This window comes from Geotrypetes seraphini, chromosome 7, assembly GCF_902459505.1.
Source record: "Geotrypetes seraphini chromosome 7, aGeoSer1.1, whole genome shotgun sequence".
Classification (NCBI taxonomy): Eukaryota; Metazoa; Chordata; class Amphibia; order Gymnophiona; family Dermophiidae; genus Geotrypetes; species Geotrypetes seraphini.
Window position 1 is genome coordinate 177,019,081 of NC_047090.1, and position 17,988 is coordinate 177,037,068.

The 17,988-nt window shown below is 44.3% G+C and overlaps 1 protein-coding gene across 2 annotated transcripts in view; it reads left to right on the plus strand.

The window, feature by feature from the left end:
• The window catches only part of TTC7B (tetratricopeptide repeat domain 7B), a 416,190-nt gene that overhangs the window by 272,836 nt on the left and 125,366 nt on the right, over positions 1–17,988 (plus strand). Inside the window, exons 17-18 of one of the 2 annotated variants that reach the window (XM_033951913.1) lie at positions 5,446–5,543; positions 8,779–8,898. In XM_033951913.1, coding sequence (XP_033807804.1) covers positions 5,446–5,543; positions 8,779–8,898 — 218 coding nt within the window. The remainder of the gene's footprint in view (positions 1–5,445; positions 5,544–8,778; positions 8,899–17,988) is intronic. The other variant, XM_033951914.1, reaches the window with a different exon arrangement.

Here is a 17,988-nt window from a genome sequence, read left to right on the forward strand (position 1 = left end):
TGATCCTACATCCCCCCCCCCGAGCACGGCAATGACATCCCTTACCCCGACTGGGCACTGGTGCCCGAAGATCCTCCCTCTTCTGGCGCGGCCTGGGCTGGGCGGTGTGTTGGAGATCCTCCCTCTTTTGGTCTGGTCTGGGCTGGACTGGCTTTGAGCATTTCTGCATGCTCAAAGCCTTCTGGTCTCGTTCTCTCCGAGATTCTGAATCTGAGAATCTCGGAGGGAGCGAGACCAGAAGGCTTTGAGCATGCGCAAATGCTCAAAGCCAGTCCAGCCCAGCCCAGCCCAGAAGAGGGAGGATCTCCGACGCACCCCCCAGCCCAGGCCGCACCAGAAGAGGGAGGATCTTCGGGCACCGGCACCGGTGCCCAGTCGGGGTAAGGGATGTCATTGCCGTGCTCGGGGGAGGATGTAGGATCACGGAGGGGGGGGGCAGACGCGAGGAGGGGGGCGCTTGTACAGCGAGGCAAGCTCAGTTTACGAGGCACCAAGTTTGCAAATGTTTTGCTCGTCTTGCAAAACACTCGCAAACCGGTGCACTCGTAAACCGAGGTACCACTGTACTTCTTTTTCAGCACTGTTATGTGCAGTTATTTTGTTTAAGAATGTTACTTCTATAAGCAATACTGCAAATAGAAAAATATGTTCACAAAATTCTAAATGTTCTGTATGGTTTTTGTCAAATGCTGTCCCATGCAGGAAGCTAGCCATATTTTTCCTATAGGATCCATTATTACTTTACACAGTTTTGAGGTGTAAAATGTACTGCTGGAACATAACATAAATTTTTATTTATATACCGCAAAAGCCTTTCGGTTCTATTTGGTTTACAAAAGAGATGGGCTGACCATTGTCAGTGAGCTACAATAGATAGAATATTGGCATCAATGAGTTAACAATAGTTTCACATCCGTATGCTGCTTTGAAGGGATTACAAGGATTTTGAGAACAGATGGGTTTTTCTAATAGCTTTCTAAAATGCATCTATGATGTTGATATTCTAACCATTTGGCCCAGTTCAGGATCCCTGGAAGCGGCTTGGTATGATAAGAGTGGGTTAATGAATCTTTTCTGAGTACAGCCTTTGACTGAAGGGTAGGAAAAAAATGATCGGGAACGTGTGGAGCGGCTTGGCGACGAGAGCAAGAATTGAGCAGTTAGGCAGTAGGCCATGTAGGGTTTTATAGACAAGGCATCCAGATTTGAAGAGAGCTCTTCCCTCGACAGGAAGTCAATGTAGTTTTTCGTAGAGTGGAGTTATGTGGTCACATTTTTTCAGGTTAAAGATTAGTCTTACTGCCGTGTTTTGGATGATACTCAGTTTCCAGAAATGTCTGCATTGTCCTGCTAGGTATGAAATGTTGCGGTAGTCCAGGAGGCTTAACACTAGCGATTGAACTAGTAATCAGAAAGGTGCAAGTTCAAAGAATTTTCTTATGGATCTTAGTTTCCAAAGCCTGTTGAAGCCTTTGCGTACAACTTGGTCCACTTGAGTGGTCATAGATAGTTGTCTATCAAGGTGAACTCCCAGGATACTAATCGAAAGGGAGATGGGAAAGGTATTTCCTTTTAGAGTTAGGGTGTCCAAGGTGCAGTTGGTAGAGGAGGCTAGAAAAAACTTAGTTTTAACTTGAAGTGTGACATCCACCCTTCTATAGTGGATAAGACCAAGTCTATTCTTTGAATCTCTGCAGGTAGTAGGCAGGTGACAGGGAGGACAATAGTAATGTCGTCAGCATAACTATAGTGGGTACCATTTAAGCTTTTTAGATGAATTCCCAGGGAGGATAGATAGACATTGAAGAGAAGGGGTTTTAGAGGGGAGCCTTGAGGAACACCACATTGGCTAGTCCATTGGTCAGATTGGTACTTGGTAGCTGCGACATTTTAAGAAGCTTTGGAACCATTGGAGGACATTTCCCGATAGTCCAAAGGAGTCTAGGTAAAGCAGCAGTACGTCGTGGTCCACTAGGTCAAAGACACTACTGAACCTAACCTCTATTTTCCCATAGCCGGAGGTTGTGATAGGGCAGAGCACGCTACGGGGGTTCAAGGAAGGTTTAGATAAATTCCTGAAGGATAAGAGGATTGAGGGGTACAGATAGAAGTAGAGATGGCTTATAGGAAAAGTCAGGGACCACCTAACAGGTCATGGACCTGATGGGCCACCATGGGTGCGGACTGCTAGGCGCGATGGACCTCTGGTCTGACCCAGCGAAGGCAACTTCTTATGTTCTTATTTCATTATTCGTGACTTTGCAGTTCACAAACTTTTTCAGGAACCATACCAGCACAAATAATGAAAACAGACTGTTGGACAGACTCTTGGACTGAACGCATTTTACATTGAGTATTCAATGCAAAGTCATTAAAATACCATAGACTGAGTGCGTTTGGCACAGGAATAAACTACAGTAAATTAATCTTGCCTTGATAGATGAAATTACCATATATATTTGAATATAAACTGAGATTTTTGGACCTAAAAATGGCCCAAAATGGGGGTCTAAGGTTCCCTCTAAGCTGAGCAGGTGTCCTCCAGCTGCATTGCTACCACTAGGGGGTGGAATATTTTCAGTCGCTAAGGACAGGTATGTTCCCTGGAGTCCTGCAGAACTTGCCTGTCCCTCACAATTGAAAAATGTGACAGTAAAACAGCACCCTCTATTGGTGAGACTGTGGGTGGAGGACTCCTGCTCAGCTTAGAGGGAACAGTAAAATTTTAAAAATGATTTATATTCAAGTCTTCCCCCCGAACCAGCAAACTTCAGCATTTTCCCATGCCCCTACCCTCACCCCCACCCTCCCCAAGCAAGAGTAAAAACCTCATTAGGCCTACCATGATTTTCTTGTGGTCTAGCAGCGAATTAGGGCAGGAGCGATTCCCACTCGCTCTTGCCCATTCTTTTTCCACAACAAAAATGGCCACTGAGACTTCCAGCGGCAGTCTCACAAGGCTGCTGGAGCCTAAATTTGGCTTCCACTACCTCCCTGCCAGTTTTCCCTGTGTCATGGGTACCCACATGTACCAAGACAGCTGCAGTCAATGGGGATGAGGGGTAGGGATGTAGGCACATGCTGAAGTCTGCCGGTTCGAGTGGGGGGTTGGCAGTGGCGTAGAAGGAAGATGACCAGAAGGGAGGGTAATAGGGCACCACAGGGAAAACAAAGGGAGGAGTGGTAGCATTTAAACCCTCCAGTTTATATTCGGGTTACCTTTTTCCCCCTAAAAGTGGGCAAAAACAGTATCTCAATTTATACTCAGGCGAAAAGGGCGAAAAGAATGCTAGGAATGATTAAGAAGGGGATCACGAACTGATCGGAGAAAGTTATCATGCCGCTGTACCGGGCCATGGTACACCCTCACCTGGAATACTGCTTCCAGCACTGGTCGCCGTACATGAAGAAGGACACGGTACTACTTGAAAGGGTCCACAGAAGAGCGACTAAAATGGTTAAGGGGCTGGAGGAGTCGCCATACAGTGAGAGATTAGAGAAACTGGGCCTCTTCTCCCTTGAAAAGAGGAGACATGATCGAAACATTCAAAATACTGAAGGGAATAGACTTAGTAGATAAAGACAGGTTGTTCACTCTCTCCAAGGTAGGGAGAACAAGAGGGCACTCTCTAAAATTGAAAGGGGATCGATTCCGTACAAACGTAAGGAAGTTCTTCTTCACCCAGAGAGTGGTGGAAAACTGGAACGCTCTTCCAGAGGCTGTTATAGGGGAAAACACCCTCCAGGGATTCAAGACAAAGTTAGACAAGTTCCTGTTGAACCAGAACGTACGCAGGTAGGGCTAGTCTCAGTTAGGGCGCTGGTCTTTGACCTAAGGGCACGATAGACCACTGGTCTGGCCCAGCAGCGGCAATTCTTATGTTCTTATGCGTTAATTGTATAACTCAAAACTGACCAAACAGCCTGAATTTGGGAAAAGTGCTCTTCAATTATTTCCAAAATCACCTAATCATTTTTCCTTATGGGACCTTGCTACTGGAAAGAATCAATGACCTGCTCATCCTGATAGTCCACTGAAGATCAAAACGTACAAGGAAACGGATCTTTTCATTTTATGTTAGTTAAAGATGAAAGTAGATGTGAGGGTCTCAGGATATTTAAGAAGCCTCTTTTATCTTACAGTATTAAACATAGTCAAATGTTAGCCAGTTTTACAATTTTAACCCCATTCTTATAGAAATCAATTTTATTAGAATATTAAAAACATTAGTATTAATTGATTCGTAAGTAACTGATAAACTAGGAGGGTGATGTATCATATGTATAAAAATTTCTCAGTGCATAGGACCTCACATAACGTATATTATCCCAAGTCCATATTCTGCTTGATTTATAACATAATCATTTACACAACTACCTCCATCCCATCCCTTATATATTGTATATATGTATATAGCATTTTATATCCTTTAACTCATCTTAAAAATATATGTATATATGTGTGTGTATCCTGTGTGTATTTCAGTGTTTGATCAACATCACGTTTACAAAAGAACTTGTTACTTCTTAAAACATAGACATATGCATAAAACATATACATATGATACATCACCGTCCTAGTTTATCAGTTACTTAGGAATCAATTAATACTAATCCTCTATAATAAAACCTTAAGCGTGCATGCGCACTTAGGGCTTTGTGATCCCTGCCACCGTGCTGTGTGCCTCTGTGCCGAATTCGATTTCCGGCACATGGGACGACTTGCGGCGGCGGTTTGACTCCTGCACTGCCGGGACGCCTCTTCTCACCCCCCGACCAGCAAATGCAGCAGCCGCAGGGTATATGCTAGGCTGGCCCACTTCGATAATGCGAGGTGGGCCAGCCTAGCAAAAGCCCCGAGGCTGCCCGGGCTAGCGGATACTGGACAGGGGGAGCAAGGAAAGGAGAAGGGGTACTGCTGGATAGAGGGGATCAGGTAAGAGGTACTGCTGGACAGGGGGGAGGTAAAACAAAGGGAGAAGGGCTGCTGCTGGACAGGGGGAGCAGTGAAGGGGTGCTGCTGGACAGGGGGAGACGTAAAATGAAGGGAGAAGGGCTGCTGCTGGACAGGGGGGAGCAGGCAAGGGGTGGTGGTGGACAGCCGAGGAAAGAGACAGAAAGAAAGACAGACACAAACATCTATTCTAGCACCCGTTAATGTAACGGGCTTAAAGACTAGTGTTTTTAATATTCTAATAAAATTGATTTTTATAAGAATAGGGTTAAAATTGACTAACATCTGACTATGTTTGATACTGTAAGATAAAAGAGACCCTCACATCTACTTTCAGTCATCTGTGCTTCGCTGATGCATGGAAAGACATTTTAGAGCAGAAAAAAAATGATCAGATGACTTTATTGCTTTCAGAAAGTAGCAGCTTTTGGTTTTGCCTTATGACGCTGCACGTTCTTCTTCTCTGCTGATGGAAATGTTTTATTTCTTAGTGACTCCGGACGGGGGAGCAGCCTTTTAGACAGAGCTATTGCCGACAGACGGCAGCTTAACACAATTACATTACCCGACTTCAGCGATCCTGAGACAGGTAAGAATTGGCACTACGGCCCATGGCGAGGAAATTCTGCTCTGCATTTATGAGGGAAGGACCGGTGCTAACTTTCTCTGGAGAATTCTTTTCTCAGCTGCTTTCTGTTGCATTGTATTAAATTTTTTTTTAAAACCACATTGCATAACTCAATAAGATCATAAGCCTAAAAGTGTAAATTCGTTTATACCTAGTTGACCAATGTCAAAACAAACTACCACAGGAAAAAAAATTATCCAGGTTAAAAAAAGAAATCCTTGTTTAAAGCTGCTCCGGCTGCTATGAGTTTGGAATTCATTTACAATAGAAATGAGAATGATCAGTTCTCAGGGTCATTGACAACACCATCCTGCAGAATAAAGTGACATCTAGTATGAGACTGTGCAGAAAATAGAATGCAACTGAGACCTCATTCAGCTTAGTGTTCCTCAGTTATTTGCTTTCTGCAGACAGCAGCTCCTAACTTAAGACTTTCTGTGTTTCCTCGAGAATAAGACACTGTCTTATATGAATTTTGGGCCCAAAAAACACACTAGGTCTTATTTTCAGGGTAGGACTTATTTTTTTCCATGTACAATGATCATCTCTCCCTTCCTCTCCTCCACCCCAATTCTTCCTATACCTTTCTCTCCCCCACATGTGCAGCATCTTTCCTCCCCTCTCACCCGTCCCCTTGTGCCTTCCCTCTGCAGCATCTTTCTTTCCCTCCCATCCCCCCCCCACGCAACTGAACCCCCATTGACCTTTCCATCTCTCCCTCCCATCCGAACCCCGCCAACCGTGAGGCCAACATACCTGCTTCCAAACGGCAGCATCGGCAGCAACGTAAGCCGGGGCGTTCCGTGTGCCGCGTTGCTGGTGACATCATCAGTGATGCGGCAGAGGAATTCCCCGGTGGGAGAAGGCCGTGAAGCAGCCTGCTTAGATTGCTGCCAACGCTGCTGTTTGGAAGAAGGTCTGTCGGGCTCGCGGGCCAGCGGGGGTTTGGCTGCGCGGCAGGGAGAAGCTCTGCTGCCGGTGAATTCAGTGCTTCAACTAGGGCTTATTTTTGGGGTAGGGCTTATATTAAGACCTACCCCGAAAATCATGCTAGGTCTTATTTTCAGGGAAACATGGTAGGCCAGGGTTTTAAAGGCCTAATTAAGGTATCTAAGTCCTTTAGAGAATTGTACCTAGCCGCGCCTAAGTCCTCCTCCACCTCTTAAACACGCCAAATTTGGCATTAAGCACCATGCTATAGGCGCCTATCTTTTGTAGAATCGTGCCTGAGAAGATGAGCGTCCATCACCCAATTCATTTTTATTTTCTTCCAGTTATGACGCTCATAGGGCAGAGCATTTAGCCATTAAGAAACCACACACTTGAGGAAAGCATAGTTTTAACGACTCTGATAGGTTGATGAAGTCATTGCTGTCTAATGGTCTGGGCAGTTTAGGTCAGACTCGGTGAGGGTCAGTAGTGTGATGACAAATCTACTCTTTCATTTAAAAAATCAGATTTTGAGTTGAGTAAAATAATTCCCGAATATAGGCAAGTATGTATATCTGTATTTTATTAGGATTTATTTGCCAACTTTTTGAAGGAATTCACTCAAGTCAAGGTACGGCAAGAAAAAGTCCAACAGGAAATAGGCAATTATAGCAGTAAAAATCAAACGACCCATGCAAAATAACACTTTAATAGACAGCATAAAGAAAGATTCTGTTTGTGTATGTATTCTGTTGTGACGGTATAAATAAATAAATACAAAGATGGAACATATAGAATAACCGGAGTTCGAAAATATGGGGCCTAGTTTAAAGAAAGTGCCCGTGAGGTCAGAACGGTGCATGAAAATGATCTTAGGCCCCCCCCCCCCCTCTTTGTCAAGCTGCATTAGGGGTTTTTATCGCCAGCTGCAGCAGTAAAAGCTCCGACACTCATAGGAATTCTCTAAATGCCGGCGCTTTTATCGCAGTGGCCAGTGATTAAAAAACCCCTAATGTAGCCTTAGCTAGGGTAGGAGTGAATAAATCTGGCCTGCTATAGTCTGTGCAGCCAGTGTCATTCCTTATGTGTCTCTGTGACTAGCAAGTTAGTTAGTTCCTCCATTAAAGGCCTGGTTGATGAACCAAGCTTATGTTTGCTTCCTGAAGTAGAGTCTTGTGTTAACTGAAGCAGTTCAGAGAGTGCATTCCAAAGTCTGGGGGCTCACGGGCAGATATCGGAGAGGGTATGGTTAGAGATACTCCTTGGAGGACCTTAGTGACCCTGGAGATATGTAGAAGGAGATCCTGTTCTTCAAGTACTCTGGCCCATTTCCTTTAAGACAGGGGTGTCAAAGTCCCTCCTTGAGGGCCGCAATCCAGTCGAGGTTTCAGGATTTCCCCAATGAATATGCATGAGATCTATTAGCACGCAATGAAAGCAAATAGATTTCATGCATATTCATTGGGGAAATCCTGAAAACCCGACTGGATTGCAGCCCTCGAGGAGGGACTTTGACACCCCTGCTTTAAGGGCTTTACATTTACACTTATTTATATCTAACTGCTAGAGGAAAACAGAATGTTATTGTTTGTAACGTGCGCAGGTAAGGCTAGACTCGGTTAGGGCGCTGGTCTTTGACCTAAGGGCCGCCGCGGGAGCGGACTGCTGGGCACGATGGCCCACTGGTCTGACCCAGCAGCGGCGATTCTTATGTTCTTTTGTAAAAGTATTTTAAAGAAGCATAAAGATATGCTGGCTGACACTGAAAACTATTTAACCGGCCAGGAACAGCTCTTGGCTAGTTAAATAGTGGTTTAGCGCCTAACCACAGATGTTCAGAAGGAGATAATGCGCATCCCAACTGGATAAGTTTAATGGTCAAATAGGACCACCTAACTAGCTGTCTTTAACTGCTAAAAAGTTATCTGGTTAGCGATGAATAACCAGTTAACTTTTTAGCGGTTATAATACACCCCTCCCCTCGATATTCAGAGTCAGTCTCTGGGAAAGGCCCAGCATTGAATATCCAGGTTTAATGCCAGCGTCAGTCAGCAAAAGTCCCGCCCGCTGCTAGCTGAATATCAGGCCTATGGTATATAATGTTGAATTAAAGCTTTATAAAATTTCATTTGAGAATGTTACTTAAGTTGTTTATCTTCAGTATTTGAGAAAAATCATAGTTTGCGTGACCTCATTCCCTGTTCAAATATTTCTTTTGTTTGTGGTTTCTTTGCCTTTATCGTTTTTCTCTTTCACTTCTTTTTAGCTTCAGATACCTCCTCTCTTTCAAGGACTGAGCCTCCACTCCACCTCTTTGTGTCTCCTCATCTTCCTCACTCTCCGCTCAAACCTGACCACATGCTGGGGCCCCAGACATCTGCTCTCTGTAAACTGGTTTCTGTTGCCTTTCTTTTTTTCCCTAATAGGCATTCTTCATACGCTTTGCAAGTTTCCTGATAATCTTCAAACATAAGCAGTGCTTCTCCCTAAGCTCACATGATCCTTCATCTCTTTCTCAAATGCTAGGACAGTTAATTTTTGTTTGGTTTAATGCAGAGTGGTATGGAGCTTCAGGACCTGCAGAACCTACATGGGCAAACTACGGCCCGCGGGCCATATCTGGCCCATTTAGTGTTTTTATCCGGCCCGAGGCGTCAGAGGCTGCCGCAGTTTGCCCATGTCTGCCAGTGTGAAAGCCAGTTAGAATTCAGCCTGTATTATCAAAAAGTGCCTAAGAAGCCACCCAAGAATAACGTAGTTCTGATTTGATAGGTGGCTTTTTATCTCCGCCTTAGTACCTAGTACTTTGATCCTATGGGAAACAGTTGCTCCTTGACTGACGTCCAATTTAGCCAATGAGAGCAGGAAATCACTTGTAACACAGGGCCCCCTGCAGATTTTTTAAGAAAAGAAAATTTGGTAATGGCGACGGATCTGGTGAGTAGAACTAAACTTTTAGCTGTCGCACGGGGATAAAGGAAGGACGGGGCGAGGAAAAAGCGCTGGGAGCACCATTGGCGCCAAGGAGAGCACGGGGATCAGTAGCGGGACCACTGAGGAGAGTTCGGCGCTGTGACGTTCACTGTTTATATTCTTCCCCGGCGCCCATTTAAGAACCCGTTCTGGCCCATGAGTCAAAACGTTTGCCCACCCCTGGCCTAGGGTGCGCAAAACAACTCTTCTATTTTTTTTTTTACTCACTTACCCCCCTCCCGCTTTTATCAAGCTGCGCTAGAGATTTTTAGCAAGGGCCAGCGAGGTAAGTGCTCCGATGCTCAGAGGAATTCTGTGAGCATCGGAGCATTTACTCCACTGCCTCGCGCTAAAAGCTGGATGAAAGTGGCTCTTAGATTGTAAGATAAGCAAATACTAAGAACCATTCACGAGAAATCAAAAAAGGGGACACCGATTCTAAATCTACTTATTAAGTAATGCCACTTAATGTATTGATTTTAAATAAACTTTAGATCTTATAAATATTTAAATAATTTAAATAATTAATTGACACAAGCCTCAGATTTAGGAGTAGATCTTCCCAACTGGGAAAAAATGAATTAATCTCTTGCCTCCTTGTAGCATCACTGGCTTATTCCTCACCTTTCTACCAAAATATTTATTTTATTCCATTAATAAAATAACTTATTGACTTTTTACTCTCCTTTAATTACCATTATTTAAATAATTTAGTTCAGTAAAAACTTATTCTTAAATTAGAAACCTAAATTCATTATTGCTAATTTTTATTAAGATCTAAAGATCTAAAGTGATATTACTTAATAAGTAGATTTAGAATCGGTGTCCCCTTTTTTGATTTCTTGTCAATATATTACCATTCGATTATTTGTTGTTTTGTTGTATCTTAGATTGTAAGCCCATTAGGGACAGTGAAAGTGCCTGCATGTAATGAAATAAGAAGTTTGTTTCTATCTTTTATAAATTTAAATTTTAACTTATTTATTTATCAAAGAAGGGCTAGGGAGCTCTCTGCAATTCCAGTTCTGACATTCAGTGGCATCGTAAGGGGGAGGGGCATTGTCTTGGTGGGGGCACCGGCACATGTCCTCCTCTTCCCCCCCCACTCCTACTCCTCCCCTCCGCCACGAACACACCTTCACTCCCCCCCCAACCGTACTTCTCGTTCAGGGGTGTCAAACGTCGGTCCTCGAGGGCCGCAATCCAGTTGGGTTGTCAGGATTTCTCCAATGAATATGCATGAGATCTATTAGCATCCAATGAAAGCAGCGCATGCAAATAGATCTCACGCCTATTCATTGGGGAAATACTGAAAACCCGACGGGATTGCGGCCCTCAAGGACTCTCATCTGACACCCTGCTCTAGTTGTTCTCCGGCGCGAGCAGCAACGTCAACCTGTTGCTCACGCTAGCATCGGCTCTACCGCTGACATCACTTCCGGGTCCTGCTCCGAGGAAGTGACGTAAGAGGGCGAGCCAACGTGGGCAGCAAGTTGATGATGCTGCTTGCAGCAGGAAAGTGAAGAGGTTTGGGGGAAGGGACGGGGCGCACCTTTCACCCTCACTACGCCACTGCTGACATTACGTTGTTCTGACATTCACGCAGCCCTTTGTGTAGAAAGGTTGCTCTAGAAGTTGCAGGATTCCATTCCTGTTGGACCTGTTTGGTTCTTCACTGTAGTGTAGATGAACTCCTTAAATGGCTTTGCTTTTGCTACTATGATATGAAAGTTGTAACACAGAGGACCTAGTTATTAAATATGGAAGAAAGCCTTTAGGGGAGCAGGAGAAAAAAAAAATCCATATGCTATTGAGACAGACATGGGGAAGCCATGGCTTGCCCTGGGCATCTCTCATCCTCACTATGCCACTAGCAGTAGACAACAGTAAAGATACTACTCGAAAGGGTCCAGAAAAGAGCGACTAAAATGGTTAAGGGGCTGGAGGAGTTGCCGTACAGTGAGAGATTGGAGAAACTGGGCCTCTTCTCCCTTGAAAAGAGGAGACTGAGAGGGGACATGATCGAAACATTCAAGATACTGAAGGGAATAGACTTAGTAGATAAGGACAAGTTGTTCACCTTCTCCAAGGTAGGGAGAACGAGAGGGCACTCTCTAAAGTTAAAAGGGGATAGATTCCGTACAAACGTGAGGAAGTTCTTCTTCACCCAGAGAGTGGTGGAAAACTGGAACGCTCTTCCGGAGGCTGTTGTAGGGGAAAACATCCTCCTGGGATTCAAGACAAAGTAGATAAAGACAGGTTGTTCACCCTCTCCAAGGTAGAGAGAACGAGAGGGCACTCCCTAAAGTTGAAAGGGGATAGATTCCGTACAAACGTAAGGAAGTTCTTCTTCACCCAGAGAGTGGTAGAAAACTGGAACGCTCTTCCGGAGGCTATTATAGGGGAGAACACCCTCCAGGGATTCAAGGCAAAGTTAGACAAGTTAACGCTGAACAGGAACGTGCATTGGTAGGGCTGGTCTCAGTTAGGGCGCTGGTCTTTGACTAGAGGGCCGCCGTGGGAGCGGACTGTTGGGCATGATGGACCGCTGGTCTGACCCAGCAGCGGCAATTGTTATGTTCATAACAGCAATACATAGTATGGTATATTATGCTACTTACAATGTCAACACAATACACATTAAAACAGTCTAATAGACAGCATAGGGCATAAGTGGAGGTAGACTATGACAGAGAGAAGAGATTGTGGTGGTGAAATAGTGCGGTCACAGAGTTTACGCTCTAAGGATAAGTCACGTCTGGATGTGCTCTCTTTGACCGCGGTGAAACTTTCGAGTTTGCGCAAGGTGACGTTTTCCGTGCGAGGCCCCATGTGTTGGAATGAGCGTGCTTTGAAGCGCAGGCAAGCCTCCACGGTGTTACAGTTTAGAAAAAAGCTGAACTCTGTTCTGTTTTTGCGCACTTTTCCCAACTGAAGCCGTGATCCATGTGCTAACAATCAAGCGAGAGCAGGGCGAGGGAGGTTTTAGGGTTGGTTGGTTGTAGGTAACATGATTAGTATGCCAAGGTTGTAATTTGTTATTTTGATCGTTGATTCTGTGGATGTTTTCTTGTACTTTGCATAGAATTGCAGGATATGTGGAATATAAATGTTTAAATAAATAATAGGAGTTAAAAATTAAGAAAGCTAACAAAAGAAATTGCATATTACAATAGGCTCTCTGTTAACCAGAACTCAAGCAACCAGCAAAAAAAAAACAAACCAAACCAAATAAATACTTTAAATAGAAATAAAAATAAAATCGATGTCTAAAGGAAATTTAAGTGTGAACTTGGTACGCCACTAGGGAATGGCACGGTGACAAAATTCATCACTGTTCCCGTCCCCGCGGATAACCGCGGGAAATAATCCCATGTCATTTTCTAGTGTCTATTTCAACCTCGGTCCTTCTACACCAGCATTCTTCAAAGCAAAGCTTGCAGGTCAGTGGTTGTGGCCATTCATACTCTGATTCTTATGTGAGCCAAGGATAATGAAGCCATTGTGACATCACTGATGTGATTGGCTCTTAGGCACTGGTGGAATGAGGCATTATGACATCACAATATCTGCTCTGGATACCAGAGACTGTCATTCTGTAGTGTCTGTTTCAACCTCGGTCCTTCTACACCAGCATTCTTCAAAGCAAAGCTTGCGGGTCAGTGGTTGTGGCCATTCATACTCTGATTCTTATGGGAGCCAAGGATAATGAAGCCATTGTGACATCACTGATGTGATTGGCTCTTAGGCACTGGTGTAATGAGGCATTATGACATCACAGTATCTGCTCTGGATACCAGAGACTGTCATTCTGTAGTGTCTGTTTCAACCTCAGTCCTTCTACACCAGCATTCTTCAAAGCAAAGCTTGCGGGTCAGTGGTTGTGGCCATTCATACTCTGATTCTTATGTGAGCCAAGGATAATGAAGCCATTGTGACATCACTGATGAGATTGGCTCTTAGGTACTGGTGGAATGAAGCATGATGACATCACAATATCTGTTCTGGATACCAGAGACTGTCATTCTGTAGTGTCTATCTCAACCTCAGTCCTTCTACACCAGCATTCTTCAAAGCAAAGCTTGAGGGTCAGTGGTTGTGGCCATTCATACTCTGATTCTTCCCTCTCTCCTTAAAGAATGACATGAAGATGGTTTCCCGCGGTTATCCGCGGGGACGGGAACGGTGATGAATTTTGTCACCGTGTCATTCTCTCTGAGTATTTCCACGCTTTTGCCTACCACATGTCCGGTAGTTTGTTTGGAACAGTGTATGGTATGGCGTAGTGTGGGGTATAGCAGTGGTTCCCAGCCCTGTCCTGGAGGACTACCAGCCAGTCAGGGTTTTGGGATAGCCCTAATGAATATACATGAGAGAGATTTGCATAGAATGGAGGAGACAGGTACACAAATCTGCTCCATGCATATTCATTAGGGCTGTCCTGTAAACCCAACTGGCTGGTTGTCCTCCAGGACAGGGTTAGGCCTATTTTTAATAGTAACTCTCAAGCAACCAGAAATTCCATTTATCCGGCATCTATCATTCCCCATGGGTGCCGGTTAACTGAGCGTCTACTGTACGTCGGAATAGGTATATATTTTGATGGAAAATATTATAGCAAGTTAGCTCAATTCTGCACAGGACATCTGGATAGGAAGTGAGACATACACGGTTCCCGGAGGATTTTATAAATGGCTCTGCTGAATGTGGAGCTTTTTGGATAGTGGGAAATACTTGTATTGGCCAGTATGTACAATAGGAGCATAAGTTTCCCAAAAGTACATATCCTTAAAAAAAAAAAAAAAAAAAAAAAAGGCTTGGGGGCATCATGTGGAGATTTACACTTTTAAGGGCCAGCTTCACAAAGGAGCCAAATAAATTAAATTAGTTTTAGAGACACCACTGAGGTAAACACAATCCCTGGCAGAGGCCCCAGGTCCAAACAAACACTTATGTCAATGGGAACAGTATCTCTGCCAGTTTATCCACATGTATTTACAAAGCATACTTGCAAACCCTATGCTCTCTTCAGCTCTGCCCCACAAACACCTTTCTTATACATATGTAAAAGCATAGACTTTTATACATGTTCATGGATGGCTTTCCACATGTAAAATCATGGTTTAGACCAGTGTTTTTCAACCTTTTTATACCTGTGGACCGGCAGAAATAAAATAATTATTTTGTGGACCGGCAAACTACTAAGACTGAAATTAAAAAAAACACATTTCCGCCCTGTCTCCGCAAGCTCAGTCCCCGCAAACCATCTGATCCCATCCGCACAAGCCTCAGTTATGATTTTATATTGAACGTATTCCAGTACCTCCCCTCTTTTCCCCATCTTAATCCAGCAGATACCTTCCATCACCCTACTCCTTCCATTCCTTATTCAGCATCTTCTCCTTGTCTCCCTATTCCCCCTTCACCATGTCCAGCATATCCCCTCTGTCTCCCTACTCCCTCTACCCATGTCCAACATCTGACTTCTGTCTTCATACTCCACCCTCGTGTTCTGCATTTTCCATGTCTCTCTGCCCCCTGCAAGGTCCAGCATCTGTCTTTGTGTCCCTATTCTTCCAACTCCCACCTAGTTCCAATAACTATCCTCCCCCAAGAGGATCCACCATCTCCCTTCTGTCACACCAATCCCCCCTCCCCCCCCCCCCCCGGGGTCTGCCATCCCTTCCCACAATAAGTGGGAATCCAGCATCTCTTAATCCCTCCCTTGGCTGCTGGCCCCAGAGTGACTCCAGTGTCACAATGGCTGGTCTCACCATAATAATAATAATAATAATAACTTTATTCTTGTATACCGCAAAAGTTCAATGCGATTAACAAAAGAAGAGACTGTACATTTACAGCGATGTTACATACATGGCAATGATAAGGCATATAATATAAAGGCGTAACAAAGACAGGATATTTAGATAAAACAGAGAATGATTATGAGAGGCCATATAGTGGCTTGGCAAGGTAGGCGAAGTCAGAGAGTTTGGAGGCATATCGAGGTAAGGGAGGGGGGCAGGGAAGGAGGGAGGGGAGAGTTAGCGGAATTTGTCAAAGAGGTAGGTTTTTAATGACTTCCTGAACAATTGGTAGGGTGGAGAGTTGGAGATGAGGGCGGTTAGGCAATTGTTCCATTTGCTCGCTTGGAATGCTAGGGTTCTATCAAGGAATCTCTTGTAGAGGCAGCCTTTTAGGGAGGGAAAGGTGAACAGGTAGGCGTTTTGTGTGCGAGAGGGGCCTGCTATTTCAAGGCGCTCAGACAGGTAAATTGGAGAAGAGCCTGTTAAACTGACACTAAATTGGAAGCAGCCTGGTTCTTAACAATTTACTTACAGTTCCCTTGCCCAGAACTCTGAACGAAGACAGAAGCTGCGGGACCTTTCCTCTTGCCTGCATTGTTATTTGCTATAAGCTCTGCCAGTCTCAATCCTGCCCCTCAAACACAGGAAGTCACTTCAGAGGGGGGGCGGGATCAGGATCGGCAGAGCCTATAGCGATGCAGGCAAGAGGAAAAGTCCCGCGGCTTCTGTGTTTCTTTTTGCTGTCCGCAGCCGATCCTAAGCCCTGGAAGGGAAAGGGGAAGAGATGCCGACGGGAAATTTAACCGCGTCGATCTCGTCGGCCCTCTGCGGACCGGCAGGAATTTTCTGCGGACCGGCGGTTGAAGAACAGTGGTTTAGACCACTGGTCTCAAACTCAAACCCTTTGCAGGGCCACATTTTGAATCATTTCCATTGTGCAAACAAACAATTTCAATATACATAATATTACGCAAAATGCACATTAAACTTATAGACATTAATGCACAACTATTTCCCCCCCCCCTAAATAATCATAAAAAGTACATACCTACAGGAAACCATCCATATATTCCCCGAATGAAATTCCAATGCAAAACCCACCCACCCTGGATGTGTATGCTTAAGGATCAATAAAATCAAATCAGTTATCATTCCTTACTGAACTTAGTCAATGGTCCCCAAACATCCATAATTTCTTATACCATCCCTGTTGTACAGCCATCGAAAGTTCCATTTTAAAAGTATAACAGAGAGATTCCCACCAGAAAATGTCATTTAACCTATCCCACATTTTGGATTTGTCGGTACTTAAAGGGCCTCAGAAAAAAATAGTTAATGTCTTTTTAAAGAAATGACAATTTTTCATGAGGTAAAACTCTTTATAGTTTATAAATCTTTTCTTTTGGCTAAGTCTTAATAATAATATTGTAATTTATAGCTAAAGAGACATACGATCAAGAAACTGTTTTATTTTACTTTTGTGATTATGATAAACATACTGAGGGCCTCAAAATAGTACCCTGCAGGCCACAAGTTTGAGACCTCTGGTTTATCCTTAACAACTCAAAAAAATGTACAAACTGCTCCCTAAATACTTCTAATCTCCGGATAATCCATTTGTAATCCGCCTTGAACCGCAAGATAATGGTGGAATAGAAATTCCTAATGTAATGTAACTTTTCTGGAAATGTCTTCTGTCAGATTCAGTAGGAGACAAATGTTCTTTAGAATAAGAGACAGAATCATCTGCCTGTAAGATTCCATGTAGGTATTTGTTTATTTCTTTTGTCAGGACAGTGGAGAGTCCAGAAGATGCATTTCGGAGTCAATGTTCCTATGAAGTGCAGGAACCTTGCCTTTTGTCCCATTGAGGCTCTTCCTTGAGGCCCTTTTAGACCTGGTTAATTAGTTCAGCACTGAGTCCCAGAAGGTTTTCCTACTCTTTATGCACTTCTCAGGTGCTTCTCGGGTAGCACTAGGGCTGTTTATTCTTTGTGGGGCTGTGAGTCATCCACAGTTCCATGGGAATATCTGACAAGGGAGGCCAAGAGCAGTGGAGCAGCCAGTCTGAAATCTTTGTCTTCAGATGAAAGATGCACTATTTGGAGAGACAGCACTGTATAGACTCACTCGCTTGATTGAACTAGAAACATAGAAAGATGATGGCAGAAAAGGGCCACAGCCCATCAAGTCTGCCCACTCTACTGACCCACCTCATTAGGTCTGAGTGCTAATGACCTAGTACCTTAACTCGACCCTCGTAGGGACCCCACGTGGATGTCCCATTTATTCTTAAAGTCGAGAACGCTGGTGGCCTTGACCACCTGCACCGGAAGTTTGTTCCAGTGATCTACTACCCTTTCTGTGAAGAAATACTTCCTGGTGTCACCATTGAATTTCCCTCCTCTGAGTTTGAGCGGGTGTCCCCTTGTGATTGAGGGTCCCTTGGGAAAGAATATGTCGTTTTCCACCTCGACACGACCTATGATGTACTTAAATGTCTCAATCATGTCTCCCCTTTCCCTGCGCTCCTCTAGAGTGTAGAGCTGTAATTTGCCCAGTCTTTCTTCGTATGAGAGACCCTTGAGTCTGGAGACCATCCTAGTGGCCATCCGCTGGACCGACTCAGCTCGAAGCACATCTTTACGGTAATGTGGCCTCCAGAATTGCACACAGTATTCCAGGTGAGGTCTCAC